Source organism: Arachis duranensis, chromosome 8 (genome assembly GCF_000817695.3).
Source record: "Arachis duranensis cultivar V14167 chromosome 8, aradu.V14167.gnm2.J7QH, whole genome shotgun sequence".
Lineage (NCBI taxonomy): Eukaryota > Viridiplantae > Streptophyta > Magnoliopsida > Fabales > Fabaceae > Arachis > Arachis duranensis.
Genome location: NC_029779.3, coordinates 25,826,981 through 25,840,755, shown reverse-complemented (window position 1 = coordinate 25,840,755; position 13,775 = coordinate 25,826,981). Strand labels below are relative to the sequence as shown.

The 13,775-nt window shown below is 36.2% G+C and overlaps 2 protein-coding genes across 4 annotated transcripts; both read right to left on the bottom strand.

Moving 5' to 3' along the window:
- Positions 1-3,739: 3,739 nt before the first annotated feature.
- On the bottom strand, positions 3,740-5,415 carry LOC107461670 (methyl-CpG-binding domain-containing protein 7). Of its 3 annotated transcripts, none has more exons than XM_016080217.3 (6): positions 5,173-5,415; positions 4,980-5,093; positions 4,768-4,896; positions 4,576-4,689; positions 4,251-4,493; positions 3,740-4,059 (listed from the first exon to the last, which is right to left on the bottom strand). In XM_016080217.3, the coding sequence occupies exons 1-5, from the start codon at positions 5,371-5,373 to the stop codon at positions 4,278-4,280; spliced, it is 774 nt and encodes a 257-aa protein (XP_015935703.1). In that variant the 5' UTR covers positions 5,374-5,415; the 3' UTR covers positions 3,740-4,059; positions 4,251-4,277. The 3 variants fall into 3 exon arrangements, with proteins under 3 accessions (XP_015935703.1, XP_052109072.1, XP_015935702.1); XM_052253112.1 differs by having other exon boundaries at positions 3,740-4,067; positions 4,251-4,448; XM_016080216.3 differs by having other exon boundaries at positions 3,740-4,067; positions 5,173-5,414.
- Positions 5,416-7,621: 2,206 nt separating this feature from the next.
- Positions 7,622-8,658, bottom strand: LOC107461565 (uncharacterized). The gene is made up of 2 exons (XM_016080085.1): positions 8,183-8,658; positions 7,622-8,045 (listed from the first exon to the last, which is right to left on the bottom strand). Exons 1-2 carry the CDS (start codon positions 8,656-8,658, stop codon positions 7,622-7,624), a joined length of 900 nt encoding a protein of 299 aa, XP_015935571.1.
- Between the last annotated feature and the right edge of the window lie 5,117 nt (positions 8,659-13,775).

The window sequence follows — 13,775 nt, the reverse complement described above, 5'->3', positions numbered from 1 at the left end:
AATATGTAGTAATTATAGCAATTATTATATCAATTATAATAATAATTTACGTGACTTCATATACAGCAATTTTTGAATTATAATTGTCACATAATTATACTTGAATATTATTTAATTTTAGATGTTTTATAGGTAATATTCATTATCACATGAATTATCATCATTACTCAATAATAATAATAATAATAATAATAATAATAATTTTAAATTTATATAATTAATATAATTGACATAGTTCTAATTCTCATTCGTATATAATAATTTTATTAGTATGTATTCACAGTTTTAATCAATATATAATAATAATAATATTATTATATGGACATAAAATTAATTAGTTAACAAATTGAATTTAGCTTATGAATTTTTATTTTCTACTCAAATTTTTAATCATTAGTGATTTTATTTTTTATATTTACCGTAAATTTTGACTATAAAAAAATTAGTTTTGATTGTTTTCTATTTTATTTATTTACAGTCATAATTAAATTTGATATAATTATAGTAATATAAAGTTACTTCATATATAGCAATAATATTATAAAAAATATTATTGCACGATTATAGAATAAAAAATAATCATATATATAAAATGAAATAATTATAACAAAAAAATTAATACATGTGATTTAAATGTTTTCAATAGCTGGTAACATAAAGTTTAACAAAATATAATTCAAATATTTTTTTATTTATGTATATGTATATAATTATATATATATAATTATTTAACAAAATTAATATATACTTATATATAAATAAAAAAATTATTATAATTTCTAAAAATTATACATAAATTTTTTTCTCAAATAAATTTATTTTAATTATATTACAATTAGCTCATGAATAATGCATGATTATATTAATTTAAGAAAATATCTTCATTATAATTATATCAAATTAATATTTAATAAGTTATTATACTACTTATAAATCATCAATATTTTTAATCATTCTAATTATATCAATTGATATAGTTCTAATTCTCATTCAAGTGCAATAATTTTATTAGGAGATAATTGATGCACACATTAATAGTGACCTACCCATTTAATTTGATATCAATTAGTGGACGACGACAACAACAACAACAACAACAACAACAACAACAACAACAATAATAATAATAATAAAGTCTACACGATACATGCATTATATTTTAAAAAGATAAAATATATTTTAAAAAATTAGAGTATTAATAATCAATTATGATTAATATCAATACAATAATTAATTTTTATAATTATTTTTTTTACTACTAAAGGCTATATATAGTGTTTTTCTTTTTTTAGAATAAAAAAAGGTTGTGATTCATAACATTTTTGTAAAGTTATATCGTATGAACACAAGATTAATTAGATAACAAATTGAATTTTAATTAATATGTTTTATTTTCTGCTCATATTTTTTTATTAATTATTTTACTTTTTATATTTACAGCAATATTGAATGTAAAAAAAAGTAATATTCAATGTTATCTATTTTATTTATTTAGATTCATAATTAAATTTGATATAATTATAGCAAGTATCTAGGATTAATAATAACATGATAGTATCATTTTAAGTTGTATAACATAATAATAAAATGTAGCAATTTATGTATGCTTTCTATATAGCAATAATATTATATATATTTACATATCTCCTCTTTTAGCTCTTTCCTAAAAATATTGGCATATAATTAATATCCATAACATATATATAAGAATTATAAGGTTATGAAAAGTCTCATCCAAATTTGACAAGAACAACACGACTTACATAGAAATGGTTCTTATGGATGATAAGATAAGTTGATTATTTTCCATGATTCTTTCAAGTGATGCCAAGTCCATTTTATAAATATTTTTTGTTTATATTTTAAGTTTATTTGATAAATAAATCCTTGCACGAATTAAAAACAGTGCGATTTTATAGATTTATAAGTGCGTGCTAATAGCCTTTATATTTAATTTGTTTTAGAGTGTGATAATAGCCAATATATTTGTTAGTAGATTTAACTATTACTATATTATTTATGATCACATTCAGTATATATGTCTGATTTATTGAAGAAAGTAGATTATTAAAATCGATTAATAACTATTTTAGAGTTAATCCAATTAATACTAAATTTAAAAAAATAATGCATAACATATTATTTTTTTATTAATCAAATTATTATAATTTAAATTAATTTTAAAAAATAATTTAAAATTATAATTTCAATCTTATCATGTGCATGGCACGGGTAATTACACTTGTTTTCAGTACTAAATTTAAGCATATTAAGTACTACTTTTTTTTTGTTCTTATGTTAAGTACTAAGCTTTGTCCTTATACTATTAATATCTAAAAGTAAAGTATATTTTTTGTTCTTGAGATTCGGTAAAAATTTAAAAAATATCTCTAAATTTTATTTTGTTTTAATTTTGTCTCAAAAGTTTTCAATTTGCATCAAATATATTCTCAGACGGCTGAATTTTCAAAAAAATTAAAACCAATCTAACAATAATGTATGAAAATTATGCTTAATTTGCTTGTGTTAAAGGGTGTTTTTATGGAATTATTGTTAAATCGGTTTTAAATTTTTTGAAAAATTAACCGTCAGGGATATATTTAATGTAAATCGAAAACTTTTGGAACAAAATTAAAACAAAATAAAACTTGTGGATATTTTTAAAACTTTTGTCAAATTTCGAAGACTAAAAATTACTTTACCCTAATATATATTAAGTACTACTTGGATTATATATTAATAGTATAAGGACAAAGCTAAGTAAGGTTTTTTTTGTCTACAGGTACAGATACAGTGGCCGGTAATGAATAATATTATAAAAAAGTTGAAGGCTAACTTAATTGGTAGCAAGTTGCATATCCCACATTGGAAGAGAAGAATGCATCACCAAAAAACAAATAATCAGTTTTTTTTATATATTACACTATATAGGTCTGCATTATTTATTGTTTATTAACATAAAGTTTACTACTTATATTTGCCATGTTGCTTGGCAGGTCAACGATCTCCTCCAAGGAGTTTGGACTGCATATGCAAACTTGTTAAGGATGATTGATTGACAACCGCTGCACGATTTGTGAATAACGCAGTATGTGCCAATGACACTATCATCTAGCAGGTATGGCACTCACAATCGCCGAGATGCTTGGGGTAAACTAGTCAACTTTTAAGCAAATCACTTGGCAATTTTTGGAGTCAATGGAGAAAAGAGCGAGTCGCCGCCTTCCCCTTGGTCCTCATCCGAAGCCGAGATGTACACAATAAAATCCAAAAGTTTGGGAGAATGCAAGGCCTCCCTAATTGCTGCTGTTTAATCGATGCAACTCACATTATCCCGTTTTTATCTGCGCTTAGGAGAAACACTCATAGGTGGCTTCATCAGAACAATAAACATAGCATGGTTTTAATTTGCAGGCAATAGTGGACGCTGACATTAGGTTTATGGAGATATCCACTGGCTGGCAGCTATAATACAAGATTGGTTAGAGTTTGAGGAACCATATTACAAACGCTGCGATGAAGGTGAGAGATTGAACAGAAAGAAGTTGAAGCTATCATCTGAAGATGGTTATCCTCAGACTATGAGTAGAAATCCACAAACTACAAGAGTTAATAATTCTTGTTCACCATTGAATTATGTTAAATTATCTTCACCATTCAAGCTTATCAAATTTCAAAAAATATAGACATCACATTAGTTTCCATATTCTTAACGTTTAGTTTGTTAGAATAATCATAGTAACACCAAGAAAAATAGAAGACACGTTCATATACAACACAGGTTGCTATATCAGCAAAAGTTATAATTAGCAACGAACTTAAATAGCTCCATCAACACAGTCCCTAATCCTTAAGCAGATCTATTGTTTATCAAGTTTCACCACTCCGATCCTTATCCAAGTGAAATAGAGTCATGTAGACAGAAAATACATCTTTAAATCTCTATAATCAGTGAAATAGAGTAACATTCTCTGCAGCATAGGCTCACCAATATGTCCTTGTAGTGCTTCGTGTCCCCTAACTCTGCTTCATTTACCCTCGCACTCTCCTAAATAAATCCTGCAATGCTGAATGGAAGAAACAAATCACTCTCAGTTCCTTTGAAAGAATGCTTGGACTTAACCGAAAGAATTTACTTTCTAAGCACAGTCAATATAAAACTCTTTTACACTGAGAATGTAACTGCATTTTACAATGTAAGTTCATGAAAAGTAAACTCATAAGTAGAAGCTGATAATATTCAACCTTACCATTGTCATTAAGTCCATTAATAGATACTATCTCTTATTATGGATTGATAATACAAATGCTTCCGACCATTTCAGCTTCTCAGATTCAGCCACAACAGAATCATTCACTGAAGGGCTCCAGAAGCCGCCAGGACCAGAAAGAACCCAGGTTACTTTCTCTGGTGGTGGTGGTAAGTTATGAATATAAGATCTGTTGTCCTTCCCCGAACCAAATTTGTTTCGAGAATCAGATTTGTCAGCATGCTTGGTAGAAAAAAAAAACAAAAATGAAATTCAGTTAGAGCAGTGAATCAGTAGCCATTTCTCATTCGGTTTTGAAACTCACCGTAGATGGAAAAGAACATCTCAATGGTTCTGGAGTGGCTTTATGTTGCATAACCCTGCGGTAAGTAGTGAAACCACAATCACTTTGATTTGCAGTGGCGGATTTCATCAGTGACTGAAAAGAAAGCATAGATTGTTAGGTACTGAATTTTTGATGGCACTGCATGTGCATAATAATAAGTGAGGAAGTTACATGAGCAAGTTTAGTTGGTGTTGGTGGCCCCTTGAGCGTATCTGTACATGCAGATGCAGTTTGACCTGATAAACATCTTTCTACGTTTCTCAAGGAACGGAACCGTTGCTTTTCAGTGCCAGTCCCAGACTGCATAAACAAGTTTTCGAAACATGAGAATTTGAAATGGCAGAAATGTAATTGAAGAATAGAGAAGAAGGAGAAGGAGTAACCGTGTTTTGATGATGAGAGATGACGTGAAATTCGGTTGTTTGTGGTTCGAGTAGGTATCTCTGGACAGCGACGAGGGAACGGAATTTCTTTCCGGTGCCAGGCTCATGGTAATACTGATCAAGAAGAAATCAAATCAAATCTGAGAAAGGGATATGAATGGAAGAAGAAGAAGAAGAGAAGAAGGGAAGGTACCTTGTCAACTATTGTAGGGTTAGCGAGACGGGGCTTTCGCTCGATAATCCAACCTTGAGGAAGAGTGAATGGATGTTGATATTGCCGTGGTGAGAAGCACACTATCTGCATTTCCATTTCCCTCTTCTCTTCATCATCTTCTTCTTCTTCTGCGAGTACGTTCCGCCTTTTCCGCAAGGACTTACGGGTCGCCATCGCCATGCTGTTGTGCTCTGCCGTGGCGGTAACTCTCTCACTCACGCATTTCGTGCTCTTCTCTTCTTAGCTGCCTCACACCAAATGGGCCCAATCTCATCTTTTTCTACGACCCAAATTAATCAGCCCAACTCCAGTCCAAAAAGCGATTAGCCCAACTAAAAAAAACATTAACAAGAGAAATAATCCCCCTTCATCATCCTTGCTGTCAACTTGCGGCGTGTCCAACTCATTCGTTACGCCAATGACCAAACTACACGCCATTCCATATTTTTTCATTACTACCCTTCACAGCATCACTGGTCTCTTCTAATTTTTTTTTTTAAAAACAAAGAACTCAACATAATACAGTAGAGCAATTAAATAAGAAACAAAATAACAATTTAAAAGTAACACAATAGCCATTAAAAAAAATCTTTTTGTCATTTCCGGCATAGCTATTAACAGTTAGAAAGGTCGACATCTCTCCACTCGTTATGGTTCATGACAGTTATGTGAGTAATTTCTTCAAAATCTTTGTTTTTATTCTGAAATATCCTTCTATTCCTTTCTAATCAGATATTCCAAACGATCGTATAGAAGCATCTTAATCGTTGCTCTCTATCCTCTTTACTCCTCGGCTCCTCTGTCCAACACAGAAAATGTTCTTTCATTGTACCTGAAATAGACCATTGTTGGCCAAACATTGATATCCAAACACTTCACACCTGCCAAGTAAACTCACAGCATAGAAACAAGTGTTGCACATGTTCCACATCTCTATTACATAAAACACAGGCGTTACCTAGCTGGTTAATGATCCCAAGCCGGCTTAACCGTTTCTTTGTATTCACCCTACCTATCAGGATAAACCAAGCAAACGGCTCTACTCTTAATGGGACTAACCCCTTTCAAATGGTCTTTGTGTAGCTGTAACTTGTAACCTCCTCTGGGAGTATCGCCTCCTGCAAAACTTGAACAAATGAGTTAGTTGAATAAACTCCTAGTTTATCCTATTTCCATACCACCCTATCCTCTCTGTTAATTACTAGTTTCACAGGTCTCAACGCCTCATGTAATTGACCCAGTAGTCCCAACTCCCATTGAAAGAGCTCTCTCCTCCATTGGAAGTTCTAAATCCACTCTAACCCGTCCCAGAACCCACAATCCCCTATAACAGATCCACATTGGTTTGAAATAGAGAAAAGCCTGGAGAACCAATCTTTTAGAGACCCACCAAGCAACCATATATCCTCCCAGAACCGAGTATGACGCCCATCACTAATCTCCATGGATAAGCCTGTAACCATCTTCTCCCTGATACGGTTATTCGTTATTTGTAACTGTCAGATATCCTTCCACGGACCTCCTCTAGAAGGTAGAGCTTGAGTTGACAGTAGCTCATTAGGATTCAGATTATAATAAGAACAAACCACCTTCTTCCACAACGGACAATCTTCCTTTGTGAACTGCAACCACCACTTAAACAACATAGCTGTGTTACGAACCATAGAATCACCAACTCCCAAACCGCCAAGTTTTTTAGGGGCATATACTACTTCCCATCTTACTAATGCCATGCCATTGCTACCATCCTCCTTGCTCCACAAGAACCTTCTTTGTAGTGAAATCAATTTCTTAGCAACAACTCTCGGCATCTTGAACAAACTCAAATAGTACACTGACAGACTATTTAGAACGGATTTAATCAGCACCAACTTTCCAGCTTTATTTAGTACTTTGGCTTTCCACAAACTGAGCTTTTCCTCCACTTTGTCTATTATAGGCTTCCATGTCTTCACCAATCTCGGATTTGCACCTACGGAAATACCCAGGTATTTGACTGGAAGCGAATCAACCTTACAACCCAACAATTGGAACATACTCTAGATTCACTGATCGTCGCAATTTATCAGAATCAAGCTCGACTTGTCAAAATTAATACTGAGCCTGACATCAACTCAAAGCATCTCAATAGTCGCTTGTAATTCCTAATAGTTTCCTCCTCTGACGGGCAGAACAGAATTGTGTCATCAGCAAAATGAAGATGTGATAGCACTATACTATCTCTCCCAATCAACAATGGTGATATACAACCATTCCTGACTGCCTCTCCCACCATTCGATGTAGTACATCCACAAACAGTACGAATAAGAAAGGAGAAAGCGGGTCACCTTGTCTCAGACCTCTTTCCATTTTGAACGGCTTGGATGGCGACTCATTTATCAGAACCGACATAGATGTTGTGATCACACAATCCATAACCTACGATCTCTATCTATTGCCAAATCCCATCTTTTGCAATACAATGTCCACAAAGCTCCACTTGACTCTATCATATGCTTTTTGGAAGTCAAGCTTGATTATTGCTGCCTCCTTCTTTCTCAGTTTGATCCAGTTTACAGTTTCACAAGCGATAAGTGCTCCATCATGAATTTTTCTTCCTTTTACAAATGCACTCTGAGTTTCCCCTACTAATACTAGCATCACTGATCTCATTATCCTGACTAAGACCTTGGAGATAACCTTGTACACGCACCCAACCATGCTGATAGGTCGCAAATCTTTAATCTCCCTTGCCCCAATGAACTTAGGTGCCAATGCCACCCAAGTGATGTTAGAGTCTGCCGGCAACCTTGATGTCTGAAAGAAACCTATCACTACAGCCATGAATTCATACCCAATCTCACCCCAACACCTTTTAATAAAATTCATGTTGTACCCGTCACTACCTGGTGCCTTAGAATACTCACAGTCCCACACAACCTCTCTGATTTCCTCAACTGTTGGCAGCGCCTCCAAATTTAAAGAGCCTTCCTGCTCTATCCTACTCACCAGACCGTCTCTAAACCAACTATTGGAGACCTCTCTTGGTGATATAAATCTCTGTAGAACTCTCTAATAGCAATTTTTAGTCTAGCTTGATTTCTGACTAGTCTTCCGTTAATTAGCAGCATATCAATCATATTATTCCTCATTCTTGCTGAAGCTATGTTATCGAAGTATCGTGTATTTTTGTCCATCTCCTTTGCTTGCCGAGACCGAGACATCTGTTTCCAATGAACTTCTTTTCTGACATACCACCTCTCACAGCAGGTAACCAGCGCCCTCCTCCTAGCCTCCATCGTTCCATCATACATCCCATTGCTTACCAAATCATCAATCTTCTTGATTTCTTCCTCAAACTTTGTAATCTTCTTGTCCATATCCCCAAAATAAACCTTATGCCATTTTTCTAACGGAATTGTCAAAACTTTCAACTTGTCTGTGAACTGTATCTCCCCCAAACCTCTCCACTCCTCCTTAACCATCCTAAGAAAGCCTTCATGTGTAAATCAAGAATTTAAACTTCGGAACGGACTTGGACCTGCCCTCTGCTTCATGACTTCTAGAATTACAGGATAGTGGTCTGACAAACACCTTGGGCCACCGTGTATCCGGGTCTCAGAAAACTCCTCTAACCACTCCAAACTAACCAGAACTTTATCTATACAACTGTAAGACCGTCCCCGAAACCATGTGAACTTACAATTAGGGGTGTTCAAAACTGATACAGACCGAATTAAATCGATTAACCGAACCGAAATAATCGAGAACCGAATTAACCGAAAACCAAAAAAGCTGAAAAAATTTTATTTTGTTGTTTTTTGTGCGGTTCGGAGCTGTTGCGCGAGCGTGAGAGCGTCCCAGCCGTCCCTGACCCTAACCCCCAAATCCCCAATCCCTAACCTGCGCACCCAAATCTCCCCAATCTCTCACTACTCAGTCGTTCTTGCTCCTCCGAATCCCGATGCCGAAGCCTTTCTCTTCGCGGAGATGCCACCCACTGGCCTAGAAGGCAGCACAGCACTGACCCAGAAGAGAGAGCACAGCACGACGCCGTCGCCCACTGACTCAACAAGGCAGCATAGTACCACGTTGTTGCCGTTGAGACGCCACCACCCAACGCCAGCAGGTTTCTGGGTTCTCCCACTCAGCGCCACGATCATCAGTTCAACCCACTCCCAGCACCTCCGAGTCTCCCAATCAGCCTTCCTCCCAAGTCAATATGGAGCCCGAGCCACCGATTCGGGTAATTTGCTGTTTATTGCTGTTTAATGGTTGTTTATTGGTGGTTGTTTACTGTCAATATGGAGCCCGAGTCAATATGAACCATTTGTTGTTTACTGGTGGTTGCAGTTTATTGCTGTTTATTGCTGTTTATGGTTGCTTTTTATTGCTGTTTAATTTGAACCATTCCAAGTCAATATAGTTGCTGTTTATTGCTGTTTAATTTGCTAGTTATTGAATTATTGTTCAGTGTATTGGACCAATGTATTGTTCAGTTTATTGTTGATAATTTGGTATTGCTGGATTGCTGGTTATAGATTTATTTTTCAGTTTATTGCTTGATGCTGGTTATTGATTTATTGTTGAATGTTGATAACTTGGTAATTGGTATTGCTGGATTGCTGCTGGTTTATGGTATTGCTGGATTGCTGCTGGTTGATAACTTGTTCTGTTTCTGGCCTTTTTTTGTCATTTTCTTTTATGAATTTAATTTTGTGTGGTGTTTGTTTGCTGCTTCTGGTTCATAAAGGTTTTAGTTTTATGAACAACTCAATAATTACATCAATCCTTATTTTTAAATTTCGTATATTTAAAATTGTTTTGTATATGTTATAATATGTGTACGTTCTTTCTGACCCAATCAATTAACCCCCTAATTTTAAACCTTTTGTTAATTCTAAAAGTGAATTCAAAGAGAAAAAACCTTTTTTCCTCTCTTTTTCAAATACACATGGTCTCTCTGTTTTAGTATCTTACTGGTTAGAATGGATGGTAAGAGTGGACAATGGTCATTTATTATTTGATAATAGAAGGAGGGGTGGAGGCGATCAATTTGAACATGAAGTTACCATCGCTCTTGTTACTTTTAATTTATTGTCGAGTTTTCTTTGTAGATGTGTGCCAAAATATTGTGTTTTAGATCTATCTTCTTTTCATTTGGCTACAACTTGATTAACAAATTTTAAGTGACTTTCGTATATTTTGATTTAAGGCAAGTTGTTGTGTTGTCAAGACCTTCAAGTGGATGGCTAGAACAAGTGGTTGTCTTGCTGGAAAATTTAGAAGAAAACTAATTTTCCTTTCTTTTGTTGAACCTTGAAGATTTAGAGTTGTTTTTCCTTGTCACTTTGTTGAATTTTGTCTCAAAAACTGTTGTTAATTATTGTATTGCGTGATTTTTTATGACCTTTATCAAATTGAACTTTTTACTTTGTTAATTATGTGTTGGTACTTATTTTTTGATGAATATTATTTGTTGAAAACAGCTTAGGATTTTTTAGTACACTAGATAGTAGATACCATTAGAAGTTCAGGAGATATAATTTTTTTAATTAATTGAAAAAATATAACAAACCGAACCAAACTAAACCGAATTTAATTGTTTTGGTTTGGTTCGGATGACTCTAATAAAAAAATCGAACCAAACCGAACCGCACTATTAATATAAAATTGGATCGGATGACTTTTTCTTATAAAACCGAATTAAACCGCACCGCGAACACCCCTACTTGCAATCTATGAGCGGCAAATCGACTAGATGCATATCTTGTATCCAACTCTTGAAATCTTCCGCCGACCTAGGTAGAACATCAGTACCTTGCCTTTCGTCCACATGCACTATTTCATTAAAGCCTCCCATGTAGCAGCTAGGAACCTGACATAACCCAGTCATGTAACTCTACTCCTCTCATACCTGAATCTTCTCATCCCTATTATGTGCACCATAAACCAAGAAAAAAGCACAATTGAATTTACTCTTCACTAGGACCCCTTCAACACACAACCACCTCTCCCCCTTATATCATTTTAAACACTAATTCATCCCATATTAACAAGAGTCCACCTGCTGCACCATCAGAGTCTACAAAATCCCACCCCGCACCATCTTGTCCCCAAATTCTTGAAACATCAAATCTAGTCACTATCTCCTTTTTAGTCTCAATCAAACCCAACATATCTAATATATGTTTTTTCTTTAATTCCTTCACAATTCTTATCTTTCCATCACCCTGTAATCCCCTAACATTCCAAAAGCTAAAAATCATTTAAAATTCTTTTGACACACCTGTTTTTATATTTGGGTCTGCACCGTCTCAGTTTTTTCTTCTGTTTCGCCAATTTTCTTTTGCATTCTATTTCTTCGTTCTAAGACTAGAGTATTGCCATGATGTCGTCTTTCCCATTGACCAGTGTTGCACCAAACTCCTTTGCCAACTCCCAGGTTCTTCGGTTCTCAAGCATTTGCTCAACTAGCTTCAAACCTTGCGTGTCACTGTCCTCGTCTACAATATTCTTACCTTCCTCATATCCAATCTCATTCCCTTCACCGCGTCCCTCATCATGGCTAGAGTTTCTTCGGATACTATATTGATCAATGACCGGACCTCCACCTACGTTCAGATCAGGATAGTCACTGGGTGCTTCACCAAATTCTGGCCCTGCGTTCCCCACGTGAACCCGACGATTCACCCCCTTCTCTTCTCCACCCATAGCTGCGTCGTTCAAGGCGCCAGGCCAGCCGTCCCCTTCCGAAGTGGTTCCATCTCACCTATATCCCCCCAATGTGTTATTGGTACCAGTCCCACAGCCCCGTCGTCAATAGCCAAGTCACAGCCTTCTCTAGCTGTCTCACTGTGCTCACGGTTGTTAGTCCTTGTGCGTGCAACCCCACCACAGCCCAGGATGCTCCATTCGGCCAGTGACCACCGACGTCCCCCCTTGCCAACCCCAACAAGGGAGTCACTGTCATCCTCAAGACCTTCGTTGTTGTGTTGGCATCCCTCCTGCTCATCCGTTCTGATGGGTGAAGAGCATAGCGCCCGACCCGGATTCCCCAGCACCGGCCCAGAAGATTTGTTACGGTCTTCGCTTGATGTTGGACTCAGCATAAATTGATTCCCCTTCTCCATATTTCTGTTGCATCAGGCTCAATCCAAGCTTTGGCACTGAGCTTTTTGTTTTCCTTTATTGGGTCTCCTTTCTAGCCCATCAATAGCAACATAAATTGTCATCTCATACTTCCCCTCCTCACTCATAACCGTCCCTCCCCCCAAATTAGCCCCGCCTTGATTTTTACCCCTAACTAATTGATACGTTTCGAAATTCAAGAATTTGTGATAATTATTGTCATTAACCCATTCATTTAAACTTATAGCTGGAATTACAATTCTATCCTTGTCTTCTTCCTCCTCCCGTGTTACCTGCATTATCACGTCTTCTTCTTGAGCCATCCCATGCGACGGCCTCTACCATATATGGACTCCCAGACTTGTACTTGGGTTACCAGGGTTTCATTGTCCATCGGTTATAATTGCTTCATTACCAGGTATTCTGGTGCACTGTGAGTTACATGCCTCATGTCCAACTTCTTTCACGAAGACATCAAAGGCCACAGAATCGCTGTTATATGAATCCATTCTTGAATGACGTCCATTATACATGTATCAATCTGTACACGACCTACAGTAAAGGAATTGCACAATTCTATCTCTCTAGCACACCCAACTAGTTCTCCCCACTGGCCTCCCATCGTGTTGAATGTGTCGACAGACCATGCGTGTAACGGGACCCCAAAATATTCAAGCCACGCCCTACGGGTTTCACTATGTTCTGACTCCTCCCACCTCCGTACACTTTGGAAAAAATGTAGGAGGCGGTTCATGTTCAAGGTGTACGTTTCTTCGGCATGCACAGCATTATCAAAGGTCAACAGAGCTTTGTACGATCCCATTTCCCGAACCTGGACGACATTGGGCAAGTTCTTTGCGACCACTTCCTTCAGAGATCCAAAATTAATAAGCTTCGTCGTGCCCTCTACAAGACTTCGCTGCAGCCATTCTAGATTTTTCTTTGCCACTCCAACCTCTACCGTCTTCGTCCCATGATTTCCATGCGGGTCCTTATCGACCTTCTCTGTTCATAGAGCATGTCCATCCGACAAACCATCATTCGGCCTGACTTCTCTACGTGGCTTCGGCTTTGCGTGGTGTTGCATATCATCTCCTCTTTGTCTCCGAGGTCTGTTCATTGTTTCCGACGTTCTTCTGTATCTAGTCTCTCCAACAAAAAACGACCTTACCTCTCAGTCTCATTCGATCCATTTCTGCTATAGCTTTTAACGCCCCTCTTTTCGTTGTATATCGAATAAAAGCAAAAAAGTATATCTTATCACTCTCTTGTTTCCGTGAAAGATATATATCGTTGATGCACCCTGTCCAATTGAACAAATGGAATAACTCGCGCTTCAATATGTCTTCAAGAAGGTGTTTCACAAAAATGGAGTAGGCTCATGTTCCAATCGCCTATACTCTTCTCTGTTCCAAACCTTAAGATTATTGTCATGGTCCCTAGATCTACTCTTCTCTATGTTTCACACCCA